The sequence below is a fragment of the Atheta coriaria genome, unplaced genomic scaffold, assembly GCF_025399875.1.
Source record: "Atheta coriaria isolate IRGN ID8LTWV9N9 unplaced genomic scaffold, Caltech_Dcor_3.1 hic_scaffold_9_pilon, whole genome shotgun sequence".
Taxonomy (NCBI): domain Eukaryota; kingdom Metazoa; phylum Arthropoda; class Insecta; order Coleoptera; family Staphylinidae; genus Dalotia; species Dalotia coriaria.
In genome coordinates, this window is record NW_027045451.1 from 10,721,424 (window position 1) to 10,743,723 (window position 22,300).

The 22,300-nt window shown below is 40.6% G+C and overlaps 1 protein-coding gene across 3 annotated transcripts in view; it reads left to right on the top strand.

Moving 5' to 3' along the window:
* side-VI (sidestep VI) overlaps nucleotides 1-22,300 on the top strand; it is a 147,041-nt gene that overhangs the window by 40,953 nt on the left and 83,788 nt on the right. For 2 of the 3 annotated variants that reach the window (XR_010549800.1, XM_065311879.1), the window contains exon 2: nucleotides 21,229-21,279. The exons of the other annotated variant lie outside the window; for it this stretch is intronic. Coding sequence is in view for 1 of the 2 variants with exons in the window: in XM_065311879.1 (XP_065167951.1) it covers nucleotides 21,229-21,279 (51 nt within the window). In the remaining variant the exon portion in view is untranslated. The remainder of the gene's footprint in view (nucleotides 1-21,228; nucleotides 21,280-22,300) is intronic. 3 annotated transcript variants of the gene reach the window in all.

Below are 22,300 nucleotides of genomic sequence, written 5' to 3' on the forward strand. Positions count from 1 at the left end.
TTCTCTACAAGCATACATTTTACTACCCGAGCGTGAAAAACGAGACGCAGAAAAATAAACGAAATTTCTTCAAAATGTTTTCTTTTTCTTTTTGGGGTAATAAATTTTGAAGGCGTCTAAAATGAAGTTGATCTATTAATAATAAATCATACGCAGTTGCGAAATTGCTTTTGATTGGACGCGAGCGCAGAAAATAACAGAAATAAAAACGGACGGCGCCCGAAAAGTTCTTAAATTTATCAGCCGAGGCAGTAATTAACTGCGTCAGTTTTAATTAGCAGCGGCAAAGCGATTATGATGAGCAAAGCGAAACTCTTTTCGTTGGCTTTGCGCTTCGTGCCTCGGACTCGACAAGCGATTTAATCAGCCGCGCTAAATGAACCTCCAAAGATACAGAGAAAAAAACAGCACAACAATAAGAAACACGAGAAGCAAAGAGAAAACAATGAGAAACTTGTAATAAATTTATCAAACTTTCAAATTTCCAAGTTGTCTACCAAAGTAATAAGACTTCATTCTGGCCAAGACTATTGATCCATAGATGGCGTTAGTGTTAATGTTGAATTTATTTGTTTTTCTTTGTTAGATTAACGTAAATGTTCAAAATATGTTAATTTTTATCATTTAATTTACTTATTAAATTACTAAAGTACTCAGAATCTACAAAATTACCTTAATATTTTCCTAGGTTAGTGATCAATAGATGGCGTTAGTGTAAATATCAAATTTATTCCATTTTTCTGGTTAGATTAACGCAAATGTCCAAAATATGTTAATTTTTCATATTTTTGGTGAATATTCAGTTGTTGTTGTTGTTGAAAATGTCCTCGCAGTTATTAACGCGTCATCTGCGGTTAATTAAGTCGGTAAGTAATACGCACACACCGAAAATACGGCGCGCGCGCTAATTCAACGTCATTAACGAGCCGATGATTGATGTCGATGTTGGCGGCGTAATCTGTCTAAAACTAAAACCGCCACCGACCAATACCAATCATAAACATAAACATCGCGCGTAAATAGCGCATGCGGACGGCACGACACGTGTCACGTTATAATTACGTGCTCGTTATTTAAATAATCAGCATCATCAGCATATTCGTAATAAATACTAACTACATAAAAACCTGTATATTTTGCTGGACAATTACAGCCAACATTTGTAGAGTACGAGTATATTTGGTTGCATAACATTGCTAACAGCCATGTTAATAGTTGTAAACTTGCAAAAACCAACCGAAAAAACCAGCTTGTAATCGATTCGTTGCTGCGCAGGTTTCTGGTTCGAGAGAAGTGTGACTGTGGCAATCGACAGCCTCTGTTGTTATTCCATTGTGCGCTGCTTTTGTAGGAGTTTTTTCTCTCTGTTGGAGAGTCATGGACTCTCCCGGGTTACCTAACAATCGGGTTCGATGCAGGCGTTCGTCGACTGTGTGTTATTTTTGGCGTTTTTTCTCTGCGCGCCGCCTTCGCCACCGAGCCGGTCAACTCGTGCGTTTGTTCGGAGCGTCGTTTGTGCGTTATTCAATGCTTGCCAGCGCTGAAATAAAGCGAAATAAAGAGAGCGATCGAACATAATTCTTATGGATTAACAAAGAGAGCCCGAATCGCCGAAAACACTGCGCTGACACGGGAGTACAATGAATGAACATCGAGCGACGCGGACAAAAAACGTGTTCACCAGACCTGTCGAAACTATCAAAGCACGAAACTTCATCGATTCATGGTAATAGTATATTGTATGCCAAGGGCAAATATTTTTTATCGTAATATTTGATTATTCACAGCATAAAATTTAGTTTGGCCATTTATGTTCAATTTTATTAATTAAAACTTGAATTAATAGCTAATTTCAACTTTAACCCTTAATTTATCCCATTTAAAATTATATAATCGGGGAAAAAGATAGCCTATGTTATTACTCAATGTTAAATCTATATTTTGACCAAATTTCATAAAAATTAATTCAGTGGTTTAGTCGTAAATGCGAAACAAACATACTAATTCAAATTTTTATATAAGTTTTTATGATAAAATTAATGTTTTCATTCACAAAATGAAAATTTTACATTTTTTACTTTTAAATTCAACTTGGAATAATATTTAACCAAGATAACTTTATTTTCCAACTTTGCCGCCGCCGGGAGCAAACGATGTTTATCGCTGTGTTCTTATCTACTTGTTGAGAATGTTGCCAGGATGCGTAAAAGGTAGGAAAACATCTTGCACGCACCGATGCGGTTTCATCTGATAGGCACACACACGCACAATATGCCGGAGCGAAAATATGTGAAAACATCTGGGCGGCGGCGGCGGCGGTGGCGGTGGCGCGGAAGAAGAACCGCAACGATGTTGTTCTTTACGCGGCGGTGCGTGATATTTTTCGGGGGTGTTTCTAACCTTACAAAAACGTTTATATAAGGGCGGTAATTCGAAGAAGTCATATCATGCTCTACGTGGGTAGAAAAATAAATGTCTATATTGTAAACATCCTCTCACAATAACAATAATATCAAACAGAAAGATTGAATCAGACAACAACGGGTATTTTTTTAAGTGGTGTTATTGTTTATGCCGCGCGCGCTTACAGGTAACAGGCGCAGGTTGTTATTCCGAGAGCTGTATGTGTGTGTGTGGGATGGCTGTTAAGTTTGTTTTGTCTGGCGAGGAGTTACATGTGTGCCGTACATGCTTTTAACGGAAAAACAAACACAACTTTCGGGCTTAAATTACGCGCTTGTGCTGCTTGTGCGCTCCTGGGGGCGGCGCGGCGGTCCGGGGGTGTGTTTAATGTGTTGGGCGCGTTTGCGTTACGCATGTTTTCGGTTATGTCTCTATTCTTCAGCGAGCGCGCTCCTGTTTACGCACTGGATTCACGGATTCCCTTAAGTAATCCTTATTAACGCGTTCACAAACTCTGGCGCGATATGCGTGAAATTTTGCTCTTTTCATTAGCAACGAATAATTTTCTCAATTTACTAATTAAAAAGAAGTAAATTTTATCAGTACAATAATATATTTACATGTCAAAAATTTTATTTTAATTAATTGTTAAATTTATTAAGATTTTATAAAGTTTTATATTAGAAAACATTGTTTTTCTACTTTTACCTTTAACTTGCCACTTCTACACGGTTTTGAGACATAAAAAATGGCATTTTAATCACGGACGACTAAGGCCGTGGCTAATATATTTTAGTCACGGGTTTTAGTCACGAGGTAGAGGTGGTTAAAGTCTGCTTTAGCGCACTTGATACTTAATATGTTAATTCTAAGGTTAAAAAATTTAAAAAAAACACAAAAATTTTAATTAAAATTAAATTTTCGTTAAATTACATGGTTTTCCACTCTAAATATGTAATAATCTGTTTTCTATTGTTGATTATAAATGCCTAATTTAATTTTCCTTTCTTTCAGGTAAGTTTTCCACCTCTCCATCGCAATATTTCCATTTGTAAGTAATTATTATTGATTAGTAACATTACTACCCTCGCCTTCCAACAAAAATCACTACCGGTATATTACCTGAATCAGACGATAATCAAAAATACATGAACACATAATGATCGCGCCTCCGAAGTCAATCGATGTCGTCGGCAGGCAGAATGAGCGCGGATGAAAATTTAATCGCGCGCGCGATTGTTCATTTTGTTTCCCAGTTTGATACTTTGCTATAGTTGCATATACCCGATCATCCCGAACGGGACAACATGCATTTGAATGTGAATACCAAATACGCGGCGCATCAAATAGGCATTACTATCACATAATATCAAGTACGAAATACAAAATATTCGTGGAATATGGCGGCGCAATTTTGACGCGCACTACAATATGTGCATTAGCATGGTTTTGTATTAGATTAATAATTTATAAAACAATTGTTGTTGCGTTCGACCCGCGTGGAATGAGGCGTAAACGCATTAAAATCTAATGCGCTGCGCGCCCAACTTGCACACGCATTATTTGCATACCGGATATAGCAATAATAGCGAGCCCGCCGGTTCAATTTCCACATTCACAAAGAAAACAACTCTAAATTATTACATGCGTTAATATTTAGATGTGGAATTAATGAGCTCCAAATTAAATTTGGGCTTATTTGATTTGTGCGCGTGCTTGCATTCGAAATTTACGAATTTTGAGGTACGAGTTGCATTGTCGGAAACAAATCACAAAACTGAAGTGGAATCGACATCAATTTTGTGCAATTATGAAATGTAAACATTGGCTTGGTAAAGTTGGGACTTGCTAGAAAGCAAATTAATATCGTTTCCTCGGTCGTTGCATCAATCTAGAAATCAATTTGCATTTAATAATTGTTTGTGTTAAAAGCAAAATATTGTACGATTAAAGTTGTCAAAATTTGTGGTGAAAGTTTAAATTCCAATAAAACATGAATATTGATTTATTTTCTGCGTAAAATAAAAGATTTTTCAGTTGCACGGCAGTAATGACAGTTATTCAGGCATTTGCAACCCATTGTGGTAGGCGGCGGGCGGCGGCAAGGCGCCGCCGTCGTCAAGAACATTCGAAACAATGAGCGCTGCGTACACATCGCTGCAAATCTTACATTTTACGAGTATGGGGTGAATTTGACCTGCATTTTATTTCAGCGACAATTCCAATGCGATTCATGAGAAAATATTGTTGCAAAATTCTAACGTTTGAAATTTATACGTAATTAGTTCATTATTAATGAAGCCCAATAACTCGATGGTGAGCGTGCAGACGAGAGGCGAGCTGCTGCCGCCACCGCCGCCGCCGCAAAACACTTTAGCGGTAATACACTTTCGGCGGGCGCGGGAAAACGCCGGGAAAACACGCGCTCGAAGGCGGCGGCCGACGCGCCACCTCCCGCCGCTAGTTTCATTAAGGATGAGAATCTATGATCGTCGCGCACACACCGGAAGCGCAACGAAACGTAACGCGGAAAACGTACAATTTACTAGATATACATATACAATCATACAGTGTGTTCTAACCTCAAAACAAAAAATAATCAATCAACATACAAAACATACAAAAAATATTAAAATATATTTTGTGAGTATTTGGTGTTTATTCGTAGTTATTTTACATAAATTGTTGCCGTTCTTTATTACATTTACTGAAGTGTATATAATGACGTGGATAAAGATCTCAATTTACTCGCGCATGCAAACGCAGTCGCTTGTGTAGTGTTGGTTGCCTGCTTTATTATTACTTGCTTAATCTAATGGCGGCTTTACTTTGCATAGTAGAAGAGCGCACACTATCGAGAGCGTCCGAGAAAGTTAATTTTTAGCTTTCTTTCGACGTCGATACACAATGCCGGCGAGCAAACTGTATAGCGCACCAGGAACACTGCCGGCGGTAGCAGCGTTAATTTATTAACACTGACGCGGACAAAGCGCCATCATAAAACACCAAACAGTGTTGCCAACCAACATGGACGCTCCAGACGCCATTACGTTGCTATCATTGACGTATCGCAATATCGCAAGATTGCAGATACGTCTAGTCTCAACGAGTTGCAGAGTTTTCCGGGATTAATTTAATACACTTTACATTTTAAAACGATACAAATACGAAACTAGACTAATTACTTTTTCTCCGCGTGCGCCACACAAAAGAAAACGAGTTTATTACAGATAAACTCATACGGGAGACACGTGTGCTGTTTAGTTTTGCTCGAATTGAAATTGTGTGTCGCCTGCTGGTGTTTTTCTGATATTTCCGGCAGCGCTGGCATCAGCGGAATTACGAAAATTAACGCCCCGGCGACGTCATTAAGGGCGGCGCGCGGTGCGCACGAATTGAATTACCGCCGCCGCTGACGACCCGCGCTGCCACACGTGCAACGCTACCGGCGCCTTCGCCAAACATCCGCACGCGTTACTTTAATAAAAATAACAATAACCTGGGGTGGTAATAATAGTGTCGGCATTAAATTGCAGATAAAATGCTGAGACAAAACAAAAATCGAAAAAACATCCAAACACCTGGAGTTAGAAATATTATTCCGGAACGATAATAGATGGCGTTGCATATTTTAAGTTTTCCGCGCAGGTTTTTGTTTTTGAAGACATCAACGCGCCTGGGTCGTTTATCATTCCGTTCATTTACTCTGTGCGTCGTTACGTCTTTGCGTCTTCGCTTCCCTTATATTTATCCAGCCCTCTCGCTCGCCATCACGTTTTTGACCACCCGCAGGAGCCCACTTTGAATTTGCTTTCTGCTGGCTCACGCATTCCGGCGCGCTCACTAATAAAAGTTTCATTTTATTAAAAGTTATTTGATATATGGAGGCGACGCGGACGCGCCCTTTGCATAAACGCCCACCGCGCCGAAATTGAACGAGGTGTCGGCCCACGCTTTGAACTAACTTGCGTTGAGTTGAGTTACGCTGGAAATATTTGCGGAAAACACAGGACAGGTAAATAGCATCCCCTAACGGATGAAGCATATGCGATGGAATTTGAAAATTTAAGATAATTGAAAAAAAACTACCTAAAAATTTTATTAGGACGGTTTGAAGTTTTCAAAAATTTAAGGAAAAAAGAAAAAATGTTTTATTTGAGTTTTGATTACTAATTTTAAATTTTTTGAACACACTGTATATTTATCTTGATCTCGTTAGTGACGAGTGCTTTAGCTTCCGTCTTAAGTGCATGTATATTGCCTTTCTTACAAAAGCTTGTCGCCATGATCGTCGTGTGCTCGCTGCTGGCTTTTCCGCTCAGGTAGAAACGAAAAACTCACTTTTCCGCCGATATTAAACGTCCATGCCCGCCATCCTGGCTGCCATTACATGTTTGCCAGCAGATATTTTCCGCAGTGTACAACATCAACGACAACGACGACACAACTCGTGAACACAAAAGCGCAAAGAAACGAGCAGTGAAGTAAGACTCAAGCAATCGAAATGAAAATGGAATTGCGCAAATAGCGTACTATATTAAAACTTATAATAATAGAAAAATGTTAAAGTCGCTGCACAAGTAGAAAATAGAATTTACAAGCGCTAGCAGGTTGCATTTGAAGTCATTCTCTATTCGCTATTGTGTATAGCATAATGCCCAACGTGATTTCGCGTTTAATTTGAAAAGCGTCCTTTTGAAGTGATCAAATATCAATTTTGCGAATGAAAAACGTCACCGGAAAAAGCCACACCAAGGCGCCAGAGAGGATTGTGTCTCCTGCTGTGCGCGCGGTGCGGTCGTGTGGTCGTGCGAATGCGACCATTCGAATTCAATGCGAGCGCGCGATGGGAGATCAAGGAAATTAATTAAACACAACTGCCAAGTTCAGCGACGACGAGCGCCGGCGAGTTGAATCTGTTTCGCTTCTCGCATGCCCCGTCGAACAAAAGCCATCGTCGCCACCGACACTTGATACAGATAACGTGCAAAAACCCGAAGCAAGTCATGCCAAGCCAAACCACATTCAGGTCCAGCAAACCATCCAAACCAACGCTACGCTACAATTGTACGCGTACAATCGCATATCTCCTGAATGGCCCTTCAAACAATACCACTGCGCAACAAAAAATGTCAAATTGTTTCAAAATCTGTCGGAATCGTGGACATTTTCACATCTGGAGATGTTTTAATGCTTTTGAACTTGGTATCACAACAAGAAATGATATCGTTAATATCCTGTGATATCCTTTGTTGCACCTACTTTTCGCTAGGGTTGCGAAACGAGGCGTGCGACCATTTCAGCAAGTTTAAACTTTCCGGGTCTCATCCTCCCTGGCGCTTCGGATGGATATTACAGTTAGTTAGTTGAGCCAAAAGTTGGGACCAACGAATATAACGTCCTGCTAAGGTACTCCACAATCTCTACTCCACCTCAGTTCGGAATTTTGTCATCGATGCTTCCAGAGGAATGGGCTTAGTCATGGCCGGCTGTTGCCACCTCGGGCCTGCTGCAAAGTTGCTTGCTGGGAGGAGGCCAGAGGGAAACTCCGGAGAGATGTAACGAAACGTATAAAACGTAATTGAAATTCAACGGGCGGCAGAGGCGACACATTGTTTAAAGGATTCCCGGACGTGATGTGATGGGTGTGTGGAAAGCGGACGCAACGGATTGCATAACATCAGCAAACTGAAAACATTCGAGGTTATAAACGAGCAGCTTTCAATTGAATATCGCATCGTAACCTGGATTGAAATCCATTGACCTAGGTTTTCTTCTAAATTTCTCTCCACCAAGACAAAATGAAGTCTTGCGGGTGCTTATCGTCGGTGGAGTTTGCATGAGACCAACAGATCTCTGTATCAACCAGCCGGCGGGCGGTTGTTGCGGCAGTTGGTCTTCTGTGCGCACGTTAATTGAGTTTGCTCAGCTTCCGTTCGGGGTGGGCTTGTGTACGCGGCCTAATTGCGTTAATACATCGAAACCTTCATCAACATTGACATTTTGTCCGTTGCTGCTGCTGTGTCTCGAGGCTGAAGACGAGTGACGACCCAAATCACGAGCCGTGAGGCTGTGATATTCGAATGAATTTGAATGAAGAATGAACTCGTAAACTTCCTCATCCCCCAAAAGGTTTGCAAGCATAATGTGTACAGCAGGAACCGCCGGTCTTAGTTTGGTTTAGTTTCCGTGCTAATGAAGATAATTTCGTTTCACGCATGGCCTTGACACCAACAAAACTAATCCTCATAAACCTCGTTCCAAAAATTGCTTCCAGGGAGGTGGTTTCTACTTGATTATGTGGGTGGGCGTCAAGTCCAAGCTGGAAAGTTCCCCGAGACAGGAAGTAATTAATTATTATGATGCAATATTTCATGCTGAAAATGAACCAAATGACGAAAATGCATTAAGGCTATACACGCCGATGGTACACGGCTGGATGACTACGTGTAAATGGGTTTCGGTTGGGTTGTAGGTTCTTTGCGCTGATCCGAAAAGGTGCGGTGTGGCATTAAGCCCGACAGCGACGCGGGTGACTCCCGCGAACGTAATCAATACTTTCAATAAATGTCAAGCTGTATCTTATGAGTGTGCCTGTACAGGTGTTGGATGACAACCTTGCACACAACCCTCGAGGTTTGGACACACCGGTCAGTCGATTATCTACTGAATCTTACACATCTCGGGCAATGATTTCCATCCCCGACCTTGCGCCAAGGGATGATTTATGAATGCTCCGGGACGGGTTGGAACTTTACTACCACATCAAAACAAGCACCTCCTTCGTGGGAGATCAGAGTCATGAATTATTACTGGTTAAATATGCGTCAATTCCAATGCAACCCAACGACCTAAATAATTTTATTTATTTCCAACACTTGGTATATATCCAAACTCCTGGTCAGTTTTGGAGAATTTCATTTTGATTCCGTCTTCGATCCGCGATCGGACGGCAAGTTTCCGGGAAACAGCTTGCGCGCTTCTGGGTCGAGTTGAATGTTTCATCTCGCTTTTCATCATCGGCGCCGATTTTGGTATGCCGGCGGCAGCCGGGCGGATTTTTATTTTTTCGCACGCCGAGCATTTACGATTCGACATTGTGCGGTCACGTATTCTATATAAAAATCCCTACGATTTGAAAGTCCGGATGGCGTCGCGCGGGGCCTCAGGAATAAGACGGACGCGTCGGCTCGGAAAACGTCATGCATGCCAGTTCACAATGAAAATGAAAATCGCTACCAAAGAAGCTCGATGACTTGAATTTTGATCAGGCGCTGAACGAATCTCAAACAGATTTCTTCAGAGTTTGCTCAATAATTTGCAAGGAATGCCATCTAGGTTAAAATAGTTTATAATAGCGCCATCTATAAGCATTTATTTGAGTTCTGCTCTAGGAATGAATAGCTTATAAATTAAAATAACGCCATCTATGAACATTTATTTGAGTTAAACCCGTGTAATTTACAAATGTTTCTAAAAACTTGTGAAATGTTCAAATTTCGACGGAATTCTTCACAAATAAACAATTATATTCATTACGAAGGCACGTTCGTGACCCTGTTGCAGAGATGTGGTGTGAGGGTTGAATGATGAACTCACGACCTGCACGTTTACGGGTAAATTGCGCACGGAAAAAACATGCGGCGCAGATTAATTGCGCTAATTTCCTGATAACGGATTTCCATTGTTGGCCACTGACAGGCCGTTATTTTCTACACTGTGCAGTGTATGCGGCTCGCAGTCGTCGCATGCATTATCTTCCAGCGCCCTGAAAAGGACTCTTCCTCTTGACAATAACGAACAAATAACGTAACAAGGCACACGAGCAAAACGCACACGACAAATGTAGATTCGGGCCGAGGGTATATACAAATTGCGCAACGGTGCGACGCTTATTTTCTTGCCGCCGCGCGGCGGTGGCGCTCCGGTTTCCGTGTCGGCGTATAATGTACACATCCCCAACCCACCCTGGCTGTGGGTATTCACACACAGATTCAACGACGGAAAGGTAGTCGTCGTATTTCGGCCGTGGGTTGAAGTTTGCAACAACTCGTCGGGCGTCGCTTTTCATGACGAATCGGCCGAGTAAATTTCCAAAACCACCCCGGAAAACCCTCATTCTCTCTTGGTGGCACCCAGGGAGAGCTAACGTTCGGAGATTAATTGAATCAGTTGAAATGACCGCGTGCTAGGCGACAAAAACGTTGACGTCCTGCCGTGTGGCGTGCCGTGAATTTTCATTTTTTATTATTTATAGACCATGGTGGTGACGGTGGCCATCGCTGGTCATGCATTAACTATACGGGGACGTAAACAAACGAATGCGGACGAGCGGGCGAGACGTATGGCGGACAATTTGCCGAGTGATGAATGTAAAATGCGGGACAAAACGCACCCCTTTGCAAGAGGTGAAATTTTTTGCGCCCATCCTACTCCACAGGGGGTTGTGCGCATAATGCGGCGGTCACGTTTTCAATTGACATCTATACATTTATATACAGTGTGTTTTTGCATCAAAATATCCAGTGGATGTCGATTATGATGTCAAAAAGTTAATCGTTTACTTTTCGTCTTTTCTTCTTTAGGGGTGCACGTAATATCACCTGAGGGACACACATTGCATGGAAGGCATTACACGCAAACAGCACACAAAGCCGGGGTGCGCATACATCACATCCATCAAGGGTGCACTTTGATTCGGGCGACAATGCGCCCCTCGTGTTTTGCACTTATTCATTGTTAAACCAAACCAAACATGGCGCGCATCTGTCTCCCGAAGAGAGCTATTAACAATACACTTAATTTCGCAGTGTAAATAGAATATAAATTTTCATATGGCCGCCAAAAAGTGACACTTTAAAATGGCATAAATTGCGTTAATGCTGATGGGTCGATGCGGTCGTCACGCGGGCTGAGCCCGTAAAATACCCGAAAGCAAAATGAGAAAAATGACAGTATGTCATATTGTCGACTTGGGATTAATATTTATCCCCTTTGGCGCATTTTGCACCCAACTGTTTTTTGATATTACCGAACAAAATTCTTTTGATTGGAGTGATTCGTGTGATGTTTTGATTTTCCATCGACCCAGTTTTCGATTCGCACACAATCCACTCACTGCGATGGCCTGATTGAAAATATGTTGTTCCCGGGGAACATTTGTACAATTTCCAGCGGATTGCGGGCCGCATTTATCGCAGCCAGCATTAAAATTTCATAACTTTTCCTCTCTGCTTCGTCTCCTTGCTTTTGGTCTTTCCTTCCATGCAGTTTTTTTTCTCAGCTGGAATTTTTTGTGCTACCCAGCCGGGTCAACTGAGCACTTCTTTTCCGGCACCGGAAACATAAATAATGACACGGATTTTTCGACTCGACAATAAAATTCCACATGGCGTGCTCAAAAATATTTAACCTCGATTTAATATTAATAATTTTATTTGCACATAAAGAATGCTCGTAAAGGTTTATCAGAGTTTACGTTTTTTGCGGGTGTTGAAAAGCAGGACGCCATATTTCTGATAACACGTATGCTTTTTAGTAAACGACTTTGATAGTCTACTGCACAGAGCAATAAATGCAATAATGATAAGGCATATGGCAGGCGTTATTTACTGAAAAACTCATAATTTTCAAAGCGTCTATTTATATAACTGAAAAGGTAATTACAGAAAATTATATTTATTTTACTGTCGCGATATTTAAACTGCGCCTTTAATGATTATTTCCGAAAATAATTTTTTGTGTTTGCAAGTTGTTTCATTATGCTCATAGAAATGAAGATATTCGCAAAGAAAAACAAATAAAATTCGATTTGCTTTTCACATTCGAGCGAACTTTTTAATTTCCGTGTTCAGCGTGCCTGTTTCCATTCACGTTCGACTTGCTATACGAATTTGCATTCTGCTTACATTTTCTCGTTGTATGACATGATGCCACGCTGAGTTTAGTCTTTGTTTTCTTACTTTCCAGCGTAACTTTGCTGCTCTATTTCATCATCTCGCACTTACAGCACTATGTTTGCAAAATAAAAGCATACATGCAATGTATGCAACCAAACATGCATTTCTGGTATACATTCATGGTATGTTTGGTTGCCGTCACGTGAATTAATTACCGAAAACAATGCAAGTGGAATAATTGCTGTTTGCATTAAATTACATTTTGGTAAAAATAATTTTTATTTATTGAAGTAGCAGTTATGATGAAGAAGACATTTTTGTTTCATTTTTGCGATAATTCGCGGTGAAGCTTTTTTATTGATTTCCTTCAGGTTGAGAGATCTAGAGATTTCAACTTGTATCGTGCGTATCGCGGGAGCATGGCGATTTATCTTAGCATTTAAATAAAACAAGTCGGCCGTGAGATTCCATCAAGACGGCGGATGTTCGGCGGCAAGCCGAGCGCGAATATTATGCCCTCGTGCGCCCGAAATTCACAAGCGGCGGAGGCGGCGGCGATATCAGCACGCTCGGTTTCTGTCCGAACAACTTCCCCGCCTCCCCCATTCCTCTCTGTTCGTGCATCTTTGCCCAACGATCCGGCTTTTCGACTCGATTTTCCCGACAGGACGCCTTGTCTTAGTCCCAGCATCAAATGTTCCTTCGTTCGGCGCGGTGAAATGTGGGCTTCACCCTTATTACATACATATGACTTGAGTATTTTTTGCCGGACTCGCCCGGCGACGAGTAATTTCGACGAAATTGCTCCCGGACGCCTTCCCTTCCGGATACCGAAATCAAGCGGCCAACGAGCGGATAAGAACCGTCCGACGAGCTGGATACTGCTTGTTTTTTGCCGCTGGGGGACAAAATCTTGCTGCACAATGCACCAGCGTCGTGTATTCTGTGTTGATTAAGTTGTTTCGTTGTGTCATTTAATCGTTCATCTCGCAGCAGCAAGGAAAACCCTCTAACGAAATATTCTATGATGATTTTCATCATCATTTTGCACTTTTAAAACGTCAGCCACACTTAGTACACATATTTTCTCATCTTGTTACATTTTTCTTAAAGTTGACGAAAATTCTATTAAATTTTTCCACTTAAAACTCCATAGAATTCAACCTGACATTCAAGACGTTCAAAAAATGTAGGAAATATGACATAATATATTAAGAATCTTTAGATATAATTTAATTTTTTTCTTTGCTTGAAAGTCTGTTTTCAGTGCAATTTGTCATGACATGTGTAACACAGTCTTGTCGATGTTTGGAGAGCAACCTCCCGAGCCCGTAATGCTGCTTGTCACGCGATTGCAAAATGAAAATGAAAGCACAAAGCGACCGAAGACACTTTGCACGCTATAACATCACAGAACAAACTTTTTACGTGTTGTGTCTTTTTTTTTGCTTCTTCGGTTTGGTCGTTTTTGTTATGTTATAGAATATAGACAGCGAGGAGTTGGGTGGTTGGAGAAAATAGCAGGGCATCAAAACATGGCAAAATATGCGGTTTCTTATCGACAAAACAGGCGCGCCGCCGCGCGTTTCATTAAATATTCCAAAACGGAATTGATTCGGCGGGTGGTGCTTCTCGTTTCGACATCGGCAACGCATTCAATTCAATCGGAATACTTCACCGAGGTGGTTTCATCATGCAAACGATAAAAATCCACTTGCAAATTAAAAAAAAAACGCGATGAAAAAAGCGGCCGATGAGACGTTTCATCAAAAGATGTTTTGAAAGAGAATTTCATTTGACGACGCATTTCAAAGTTTTCGATTCAAAGTCTTAGCGAAGCGAAAATTAGCTTTATATTGTATAAAATTTAAATGATTAATTTTTTTGTCTTTCGCTAAGTAATAAAAGCACATTTGTAAGTTTTCTTTCCATGCAAAAATTATAAATTCATTAATTTTTTTATTTTGTGTTTTTCAAGTCTTAAACATGATTTTCCGCCGCGAGTACCGCTTCGTTTCGTTATCGTATTTATTATTTACTATTTGCTCTTTGCAACAGTTTGTTCTCGTTTAGCCAGGCCGAGGCCGTAACAACATCGCCTGGTATTTATAGAATAACTTAGCACACGTTCTCCGGGGTCGCGGCAACTCTTTGAGCGCAAAAGTGGTGCAAACTCGTACATAAACGGCACGAAAGAAAATATTTGTTTTATCAAAATTCTTATTTACATATTTTCCGCTGGCGCCGCCGACCTGAGACCCAGCCCAGCCCGGTGGGCAATGCGGTTTCACACGCAAAACGAGTGCGAATAACAACAAGTCGCTGCTGCTGCCGGAAAACCCACCGCGCGGAAAACCTTTACGTGTCTTCTAACTCGACCGACGATTCGCCGTTTCCGCACACGTCGCGATGCTACGGCGATTTTCGAGCTTAAGCAAAACTCATTATGCATTTGCATAACTTTCGAATTGTCGCCGCGCGGAAATTTTATTCCAGCGCGCGGAATGTGCAAGCTGAGCAACTATTTTGTATTTCTCTACACGGTGTAAAAATGTTGTGTTGGAATATTGAGCGTGTGCGGATATTTGAACCTCGTGCAGGTTAACTTTTCACTTCGACTTTTGGGCGACTTTTTGGCCGGCGGTGTCGGCAACTAGATGAAACGAGCGGCGCACGCGAAATATTTAAAATATGTGCGAGAACCGGGGCGAAACTTTTTAACTTTCGCATTTCCACTCGCACACGTCGTAGGTGGTGCATTACAAACGAATGTACCGTCAACAGCGTGTAGCGGCTTTCAATAATGTTGCGAGTGAATGCGTTTTTTTTTCTGCTCTCTTTTCGGGGTCTAATGGCATGCAAATTTAGCCTTTTAACCCTTTCAGAGTGAGCTGGAAACGCTGAAATTTCCTTGATGATGTGCCCACACATTAGGTACACATTTGCATTGCATTAATTAACATTTGCAGCCTGGAAATGTGTTCACAAATTTCTCTTCATTCAAAATATTGTTTTTTTTTTCTCGAGAGTAGAAATGTTGAATATTTGTATGCATCTGGAAATCAAATATTCCGACCGAAGAATAAAGAAAAGTATTCCGGTTGTTCGAGTTGTTCAAGTTTTCGAGTTGATTCTACTTCGTGCTTGCGTTTCAGTTATTTTTTTCTCTTACTTCAACGTTAAACTTGTTGAAACCTATATGGAATGCATAATTTTCGTCGATTTTCCCGCTTCGCAATCGGGGGCGAATCGCAACGAATCGAATGTTTCTGTGCATCGCCCAAACGACAACTCGTCGAGGGCGCAAACTTTTTCGCAGCTGAAAATATAAAGTATCCGCGAACGAGACAACCGGATGCGGAAATTTTATGCAAGTTGCGAAACCAACTTCGATAAGAAATCCACAAGCAAAAATATTAAAGAAATGAGCACAAAACTAAAGCACATTAAATTAAAAATACAATCTCTTAAAGTTGCGGTGTTATTTAAATTTAAAATGAATTGAAAAAATATGTTAAATTTAAATTTTTTACTTTTTACGTGGAAAAATTTAAAAATTACATTTTTACAATGTGATTGAATTTTTTACAAAAGTAATTTTACTTTTTTCGGACACAAAAAATCAGTATTTATACGTCGTAATTTTTTTTTTGCTAATTCCGACGACAGATTTCCTAATAAAAGAAAACGAGCCGAAAATGATATTAAAAATTTCCAAAGTGCATTAAAACGTAATAAATTCTACTTTGTTCGTGTCGTAGTGAAAAAAACTCCCCACCCTGATGGTGGAAAATGTGAAAATATTTTAACCTTGTCCATCGGCTCGTTGGGTTGTCGGGTTGTCGCCGCGCGAGCGCATACACCGACGCAAATTTACCCCGCCGGAAAAAAACGGACGGAACGCTGTTGTTCGCAGACATTATTGGAAAATCCGTTGGCGGTGTCGAACACGAACGCACGCGATACGGTAATTTTTCTTCGCCGGGGCTTTCGCTCTTTACATTTTAATTTTTTCGCGTGTCGGACGCGTTTTTCGGGCGGGCGGCCGGGACGTTCAATAAACCGCGACACGCATCGGTGTGTCGAGTTATGGAGAACATTAACTTGCCAGTCCCTCGCTGGAAACACACCCGAGGGTGGCGAACGGTCGGAAAACTAATTTGAAGTTTAGCGCAGCGAAAAAGAAAAAACAACAACAACAACAACCCACCTCGATAAACACGTACTTTTAATTATTAATTCCTCACCGCCGACACGGCGCCGACATGACATAATGCGCGACATGTTTGCGACACGAAAATATGCTGTCATTGTTGCATTATAAATTATAAATAATCAACTTTATTCATATTGTATCTTGTAATAGGGTATTTGCATGATTAAAACGTGCTTTCCACGTATGCATTAGTTTGGAATTGTCGCCGTCTTCAGATTAAGTGCATTTTAAAGCACAATTTAAGTAACAACTTCTCCGAAATTTATTCATGCAGAAATTTAGCCGAGACTCCATCATCAACTTGCTCTAAATCTTGTAAATCCGGGTACACCGAGTGGAGTAGTGCACAACGAGAGCAATCCACTCGACACTCGACTGAAACGCTTCGTCGCCTCGACGCCATGGCAATCCGGCGTTTATCCTGTTTTCCTTGGGCGTATCACTTTTTTTCGACGCTCACATGAGTGCAGCTTCATTTCGCGCGCTCGTGCTGACGCGCGCGCAAAACCGGAAAAATTAGCATAATTGGATAATCTGCTCATCGCGTACAATGTGTAACTTCTTAAGCCTCTTCTACAACATATTCAATGACTACGGCTTTAAGTTTTTTATATAAAAACGTTAAAACCATTAAAAAAGCTAAAAAGTAAAAACTATTGATTTACAGATGGCGCTTATTTTTAGTATCTATTAACATGATCACTTTTCGATTAGTTCAACCGCACTACTCGTTAAACAAGCAGCGTAAAGTGTAGTTAGCAGTGTTAAACGTGGAAATTCTGAAAATCTTATAGGGGAAATTCCCGTTGGTTCGTCGAATTGCTTATAGCCGCGATAAAACATCTGCGCTGCACATGTACATCGAGTGCACAATTACACAAGCATTCCGCAAATTGTAGAATCGACGAGAGCGTGAGTTTAAATCGGTCGAACCTGTTGGAAGATTCCAAGCGAAGTCGAAGCTAAAGTCGAAGGAGAAACTTAAAATACTTCAATCCGACAACACACTTCCTCTACCGGAATCGATTGTAAATTGGTAGTGCACTGAATATAACCCAAACTGGAGAAATAGTAAAGAAGTTTCTTTAAGTAGGTTAAACGCCGCGAGTATGGATTTCTGCGCAGATGCTGATGCCGAAGCCTGATTAATCTAACAAACATAAGTTCATTTTTCTTTCAATTAAAACTTAGCAATCGCTTCGATTTCACGCTGGAATTCAACTCGTTGGAAACACGTTTCGGGTGCTTATCTCTCATCGAAGTGTAATTGCTAATTGCCGGGTGGTTTTAATCGCTTTGTTCACGAGAGAAATTGAAACAATCGCAAATTCGGCGCGTTCTATCAGCGCGTTATAGTTTAGTATCAAGTTTTGAGGTGTTTTATGATTAATCAATCTCTTTTCGTTGTTTTTTTTTGTTTAACGCCATTCGGGTGATTCAGGTCGATTGTGTTGCCTTGTCGGTAAAACTACACCGTAGTAATAAAAAAATATCGAATCCAAGTCGCTCGCCTCCACTTTTCTTCGTTTTTTTTTCTCTTAAGGCGGACTTAATATTAACTGTATTGATGTCTGCACGAAACAACTCCAACTCACAACTCTGACGAACTGAGAACTCGAAACTGTGTTTTTTTTTTCTTCTTGTTGAAGTGTTCGGACCCTCCGTCGACCGAGAAAGTTGCTATGCGGGGACTGCTGGCCCGATCGAAAAAGCGCGCAGAGTGCGGGCGAGGAAATTCGATGCTAACCTCAAAATAACTAATTCAATCAGGAAATCCCGCAAAACTTCTTAAGAAATATACGGGATATATAGCGGCGCAATAAAGTGTTCCCGGCTTTTGGAGCTTTTCCTCTGTCATCGCAAAATGTCTTAGATTGAGAAGACACTTCAATAATTTTCTTCTCTTGTTACAAAACAATAGAAATATTAATTTATCGTTAATTTAAGTTGATTTTGGGCTTAACTTGGTGTTAATTCATGATGCAAATGCCCAAACACGACCGTCACGAATCTATGATGTTAATTTAATGCACCCTCGGTGGGAAATGCGGAAAAGCCGCGATAATCTATCACATATCGTGTTTTACGTGCGATCAAAGCGACGTCTATTGCAAAATGCAAAGCACATCCGTTTAATGTCGCATCAGCTCTTGATCATCGCTCATCGCACATCAACCAACACATCCCAATATTCAACTCATAATTTTATATTAATCAACACTTTTTTAAATTTATTTTAAAAGTGTTAATCTGCAGTTATTGCACAGTAGCTATAATATTTTATTTTGCAGGTTTAATGGCTTTGTTTATGCTGTGTATTTAATAGTTTTCATTTCACGATTCGATAAGAACGAGATCAGTATCAAAAAGATGGCGCATGATAAAACGGCGGAATGGTAGATGAGTAAAAGCGAGTTGGTTTTTGCGGAAACGAGCGGCGCCATTTGGAGTCGTAAAAGAATTGCATTCCGGTCGTCATCAACTCGTAAGCGAGCCTCGTAAAACCCAAACGTCAAGCATCTAAACCTGCACCCATCCGAACACACATCTACACCGACATTAACCTCCAAAAAACACTTTAAAAAACACGCCAATTTAATGATTTCATCAAGAAACTTAATTATAAACTAAAGTTTACACTCCGCGCATAATTTCCGCATTTCAAAATGTCTATTATGCGCTATTATCCACTAGATGGCAGTGCATGTCATCTGGCAGTGACACGTAAATATGTAGGTACGTGTGTGTACGTTGAGGAAATGGGAAATTACACGCGTGCAATAATTGTCTCCTCGTGTTTCCTGTCTTCGGCGCGTCCTCCCGAAGTGTTTGCTTTAATTTCGCTGCTCCAATCCCGCCTCGCCTTCTCCGCAGGCGACACATCCCGCGGACTATTCCTTGTGCTGCATTCTTACGTTACGACCGCTTTGGCGAACACGACACATCGCGACAATACATGACACAATGTCACACAACGTACAATACAACAGCACGCGGCAATGGCGTATGTGAGCCGCGGGGTTGTAGTCCTGAAGTCCTTCAATTTGACTGGCTGCAAACACACTTATGTAATTTGGAGGTAATGGGTGTGCTATTTCACACAAAACATAAAATCCACCATTGCACACTCACATAAACACAAAATGCGCATTATTATTATTCGTGTGTGCGTGCAAACACAAACACACTGTATATAAATGTTTTCAAGAGCTTCAACTCGTGTGAGTCATGTCACGTCGTGACGCTGACATCTCGAGCCTGGTGTTGTGGGTGTTGATGGTGGAGGCGCCTGTACCTACATCACCGGCGCCTCCACCATTCATATTAATGAAAATATTATAACATGACATGCTCGGTACACCCAAAGAGTGTAACTAAAAATTATTTTACGTAAATATAAATTTAATCGTGTTTCGTGTTTTGGGGTTTCGATATCGAATAAATCGTTTTCGGTAAAATGTGCTATCTAATCGAAATCCGTCAAAATTATCCACGAAGCAGGTCGCACGTGCCCGCGCCTACCTTCGTATAGAAAAAAAGAAAAGAAAAACAACCCGACAAGCACACAAATCAAAAGTATCGAGCTATAATCGTGAAATAACTTCCCGGAATATTGACTTGACTTGACTTGACTTCGTTTGAGCTGACTTTCCGTTCGTTTCCGACGTTTCCACCATCGGCATCGACACAAATAAAAAAATTGTTGTGATTTGTGACTGATTACACCGCGGCCTGGCATTCATTTCCATTTATCATTTTATTTACTATTTTTTCCTTCACAAAGTTGTTTTTCTTGCGTTTTATAAATGTATAATAATAGCATTAGAGTTAAATTGACAGTATTCCGATGTTATTCTTACATAATCACTAGTTATCTTCCATGATAGTTGATAACACTTTTTCTTGAAGACACGGTTATTATTTGACGTTTCTTGGAAATATCCAAGTTGTTTGTTAGAAATCAATTTTACGATGTTTAGTCGATGTTTGCATTGTCTGCGTTTCATGTTTATGTCTTGACGGTTTTTTTCACTTGAGAAATTGACTGTAATGGAATTTTTTCACAAGTTCCTGGAAAAAATACTTCATGTTCTTAATTTTTATCAATGAATGTTGTAAACTGTTGTTGTTACATGGAAATAATAACGTACTATTACAATCAGCCACGAACGCAATCAATCATAGAAAAAACTTTTTTATTTTACTTTCAAAGCACTCAAAACAAAACAAAAACACTTTTATCGTGTTTTTTTAGGTTATATTTGACAGCGATTAATAAGAATTTTGTGTATTGTACAATAAATGTAAAAAAACAATTTTTAGCAAAGCAACATATTTTTTCTGATTTTGCCATTAAAAAACCACTTTTTCTACGGTTTTGAAGCACAAAAAGTGGTACTTAAATCACGGACGGCCAAAGTTGTGACTAAAATACTTTAGTCACGGGTTTTAGTTACAGGTTCAGCAGTCTCTTATGCATTTATAACTTTACACTTTCTGGTAGTGTGCAAACGAAGTTTTGACACACTTAATACTTAATATGAATGTAATATGAATGCAATAATATTTCATTAAACACGATGGTGTATAATCTATTTCTAATGGCCTATTTATTTTCACCGTTTTACACGTGTATTGACCTAGTCAGCTAGTATTCCAGGAATTTCTCGTTGCCATCAGTATTTTCTATTCCTTTTTTCTTATTTTCAGGAAAATTCATCAATCATTACGACAGTCACGTCGGGGAATACCAAACGAACCGTGAGTAAATAAATACATCAACTTTATTCGCCCGCCGCCCGGTTAGCGGTTGTCTCACGGCGATGGCTGCGGCGGCGCGGCGTCTATATTCTACTCGACGCACATAGAGAGGATTTCGACGTCGCGACGCATATGCTATCGCCTTTAGGATGCCGCGCGAGAACTACTTGTCACTCGACGCACACGCCCTCCTCCTTCCGCGTTTTATTTACCGCGAAACATCGCCCGAATGTTTTATCACATCAATTTCCAACTTTTGTTTCCATTCGTTTTTATCATATATTCATACAATGTGTTCAACAAAAGTTGAACCAGCACCCGGAAGAAGATGTTGGACATGATTTTTTACAAAATTCACGAAATATCCGAAAATAATAAACTTATCGACAGTCGGTGATTTATTATATCGGCGCCGTTGGTAAAATCAATACGCACACGCAAAATACTCGTATACGGCGTTTGTATTGTGCTCCTGCTGCGAAAGTTTTTCACTCTCCGTTTTTCCGTGCGATGTGTTTACTGATTGACCTGTCCGCCGCGCCGAGGCGTCCAATCAAATCGGCTAATTTCCAATTCGCGCCGCATTCACTCCGACGCGCACCCGTTTAGAGCACATTTTCCTCACTCGCGCTGTACGCCCGACAATAGCTTGGTGGAGGCGCCCGAATCATAAAAGTGAATACATTATGGGTGAGAATTTTCCACGCTCAACAAAAAATATAGCTACATGCTTAAATCGGCATGTATGTGGCCGGAGAATGGGCGAGCTGAGGGAAAATAATTAATGCGCAAATAGGCCATCAATCACGTTTCGAAAAAGGAGCGAACGGCGAGCATATTGGGAATCGAATCGGTCCTTCGACGCTTACGCCCGTTTCCGTATTTTTTTTTGCGTTCAGGACATTGGCGAAATTTGTTCTGATACATCGAATCACCGAAATGGGGATTTGTGGTTTAAAGTTTTGCAAAGCAAAAGAATAATTAATGTTTTTTTGAAAAAAATTCAATATTGTGACTTTTT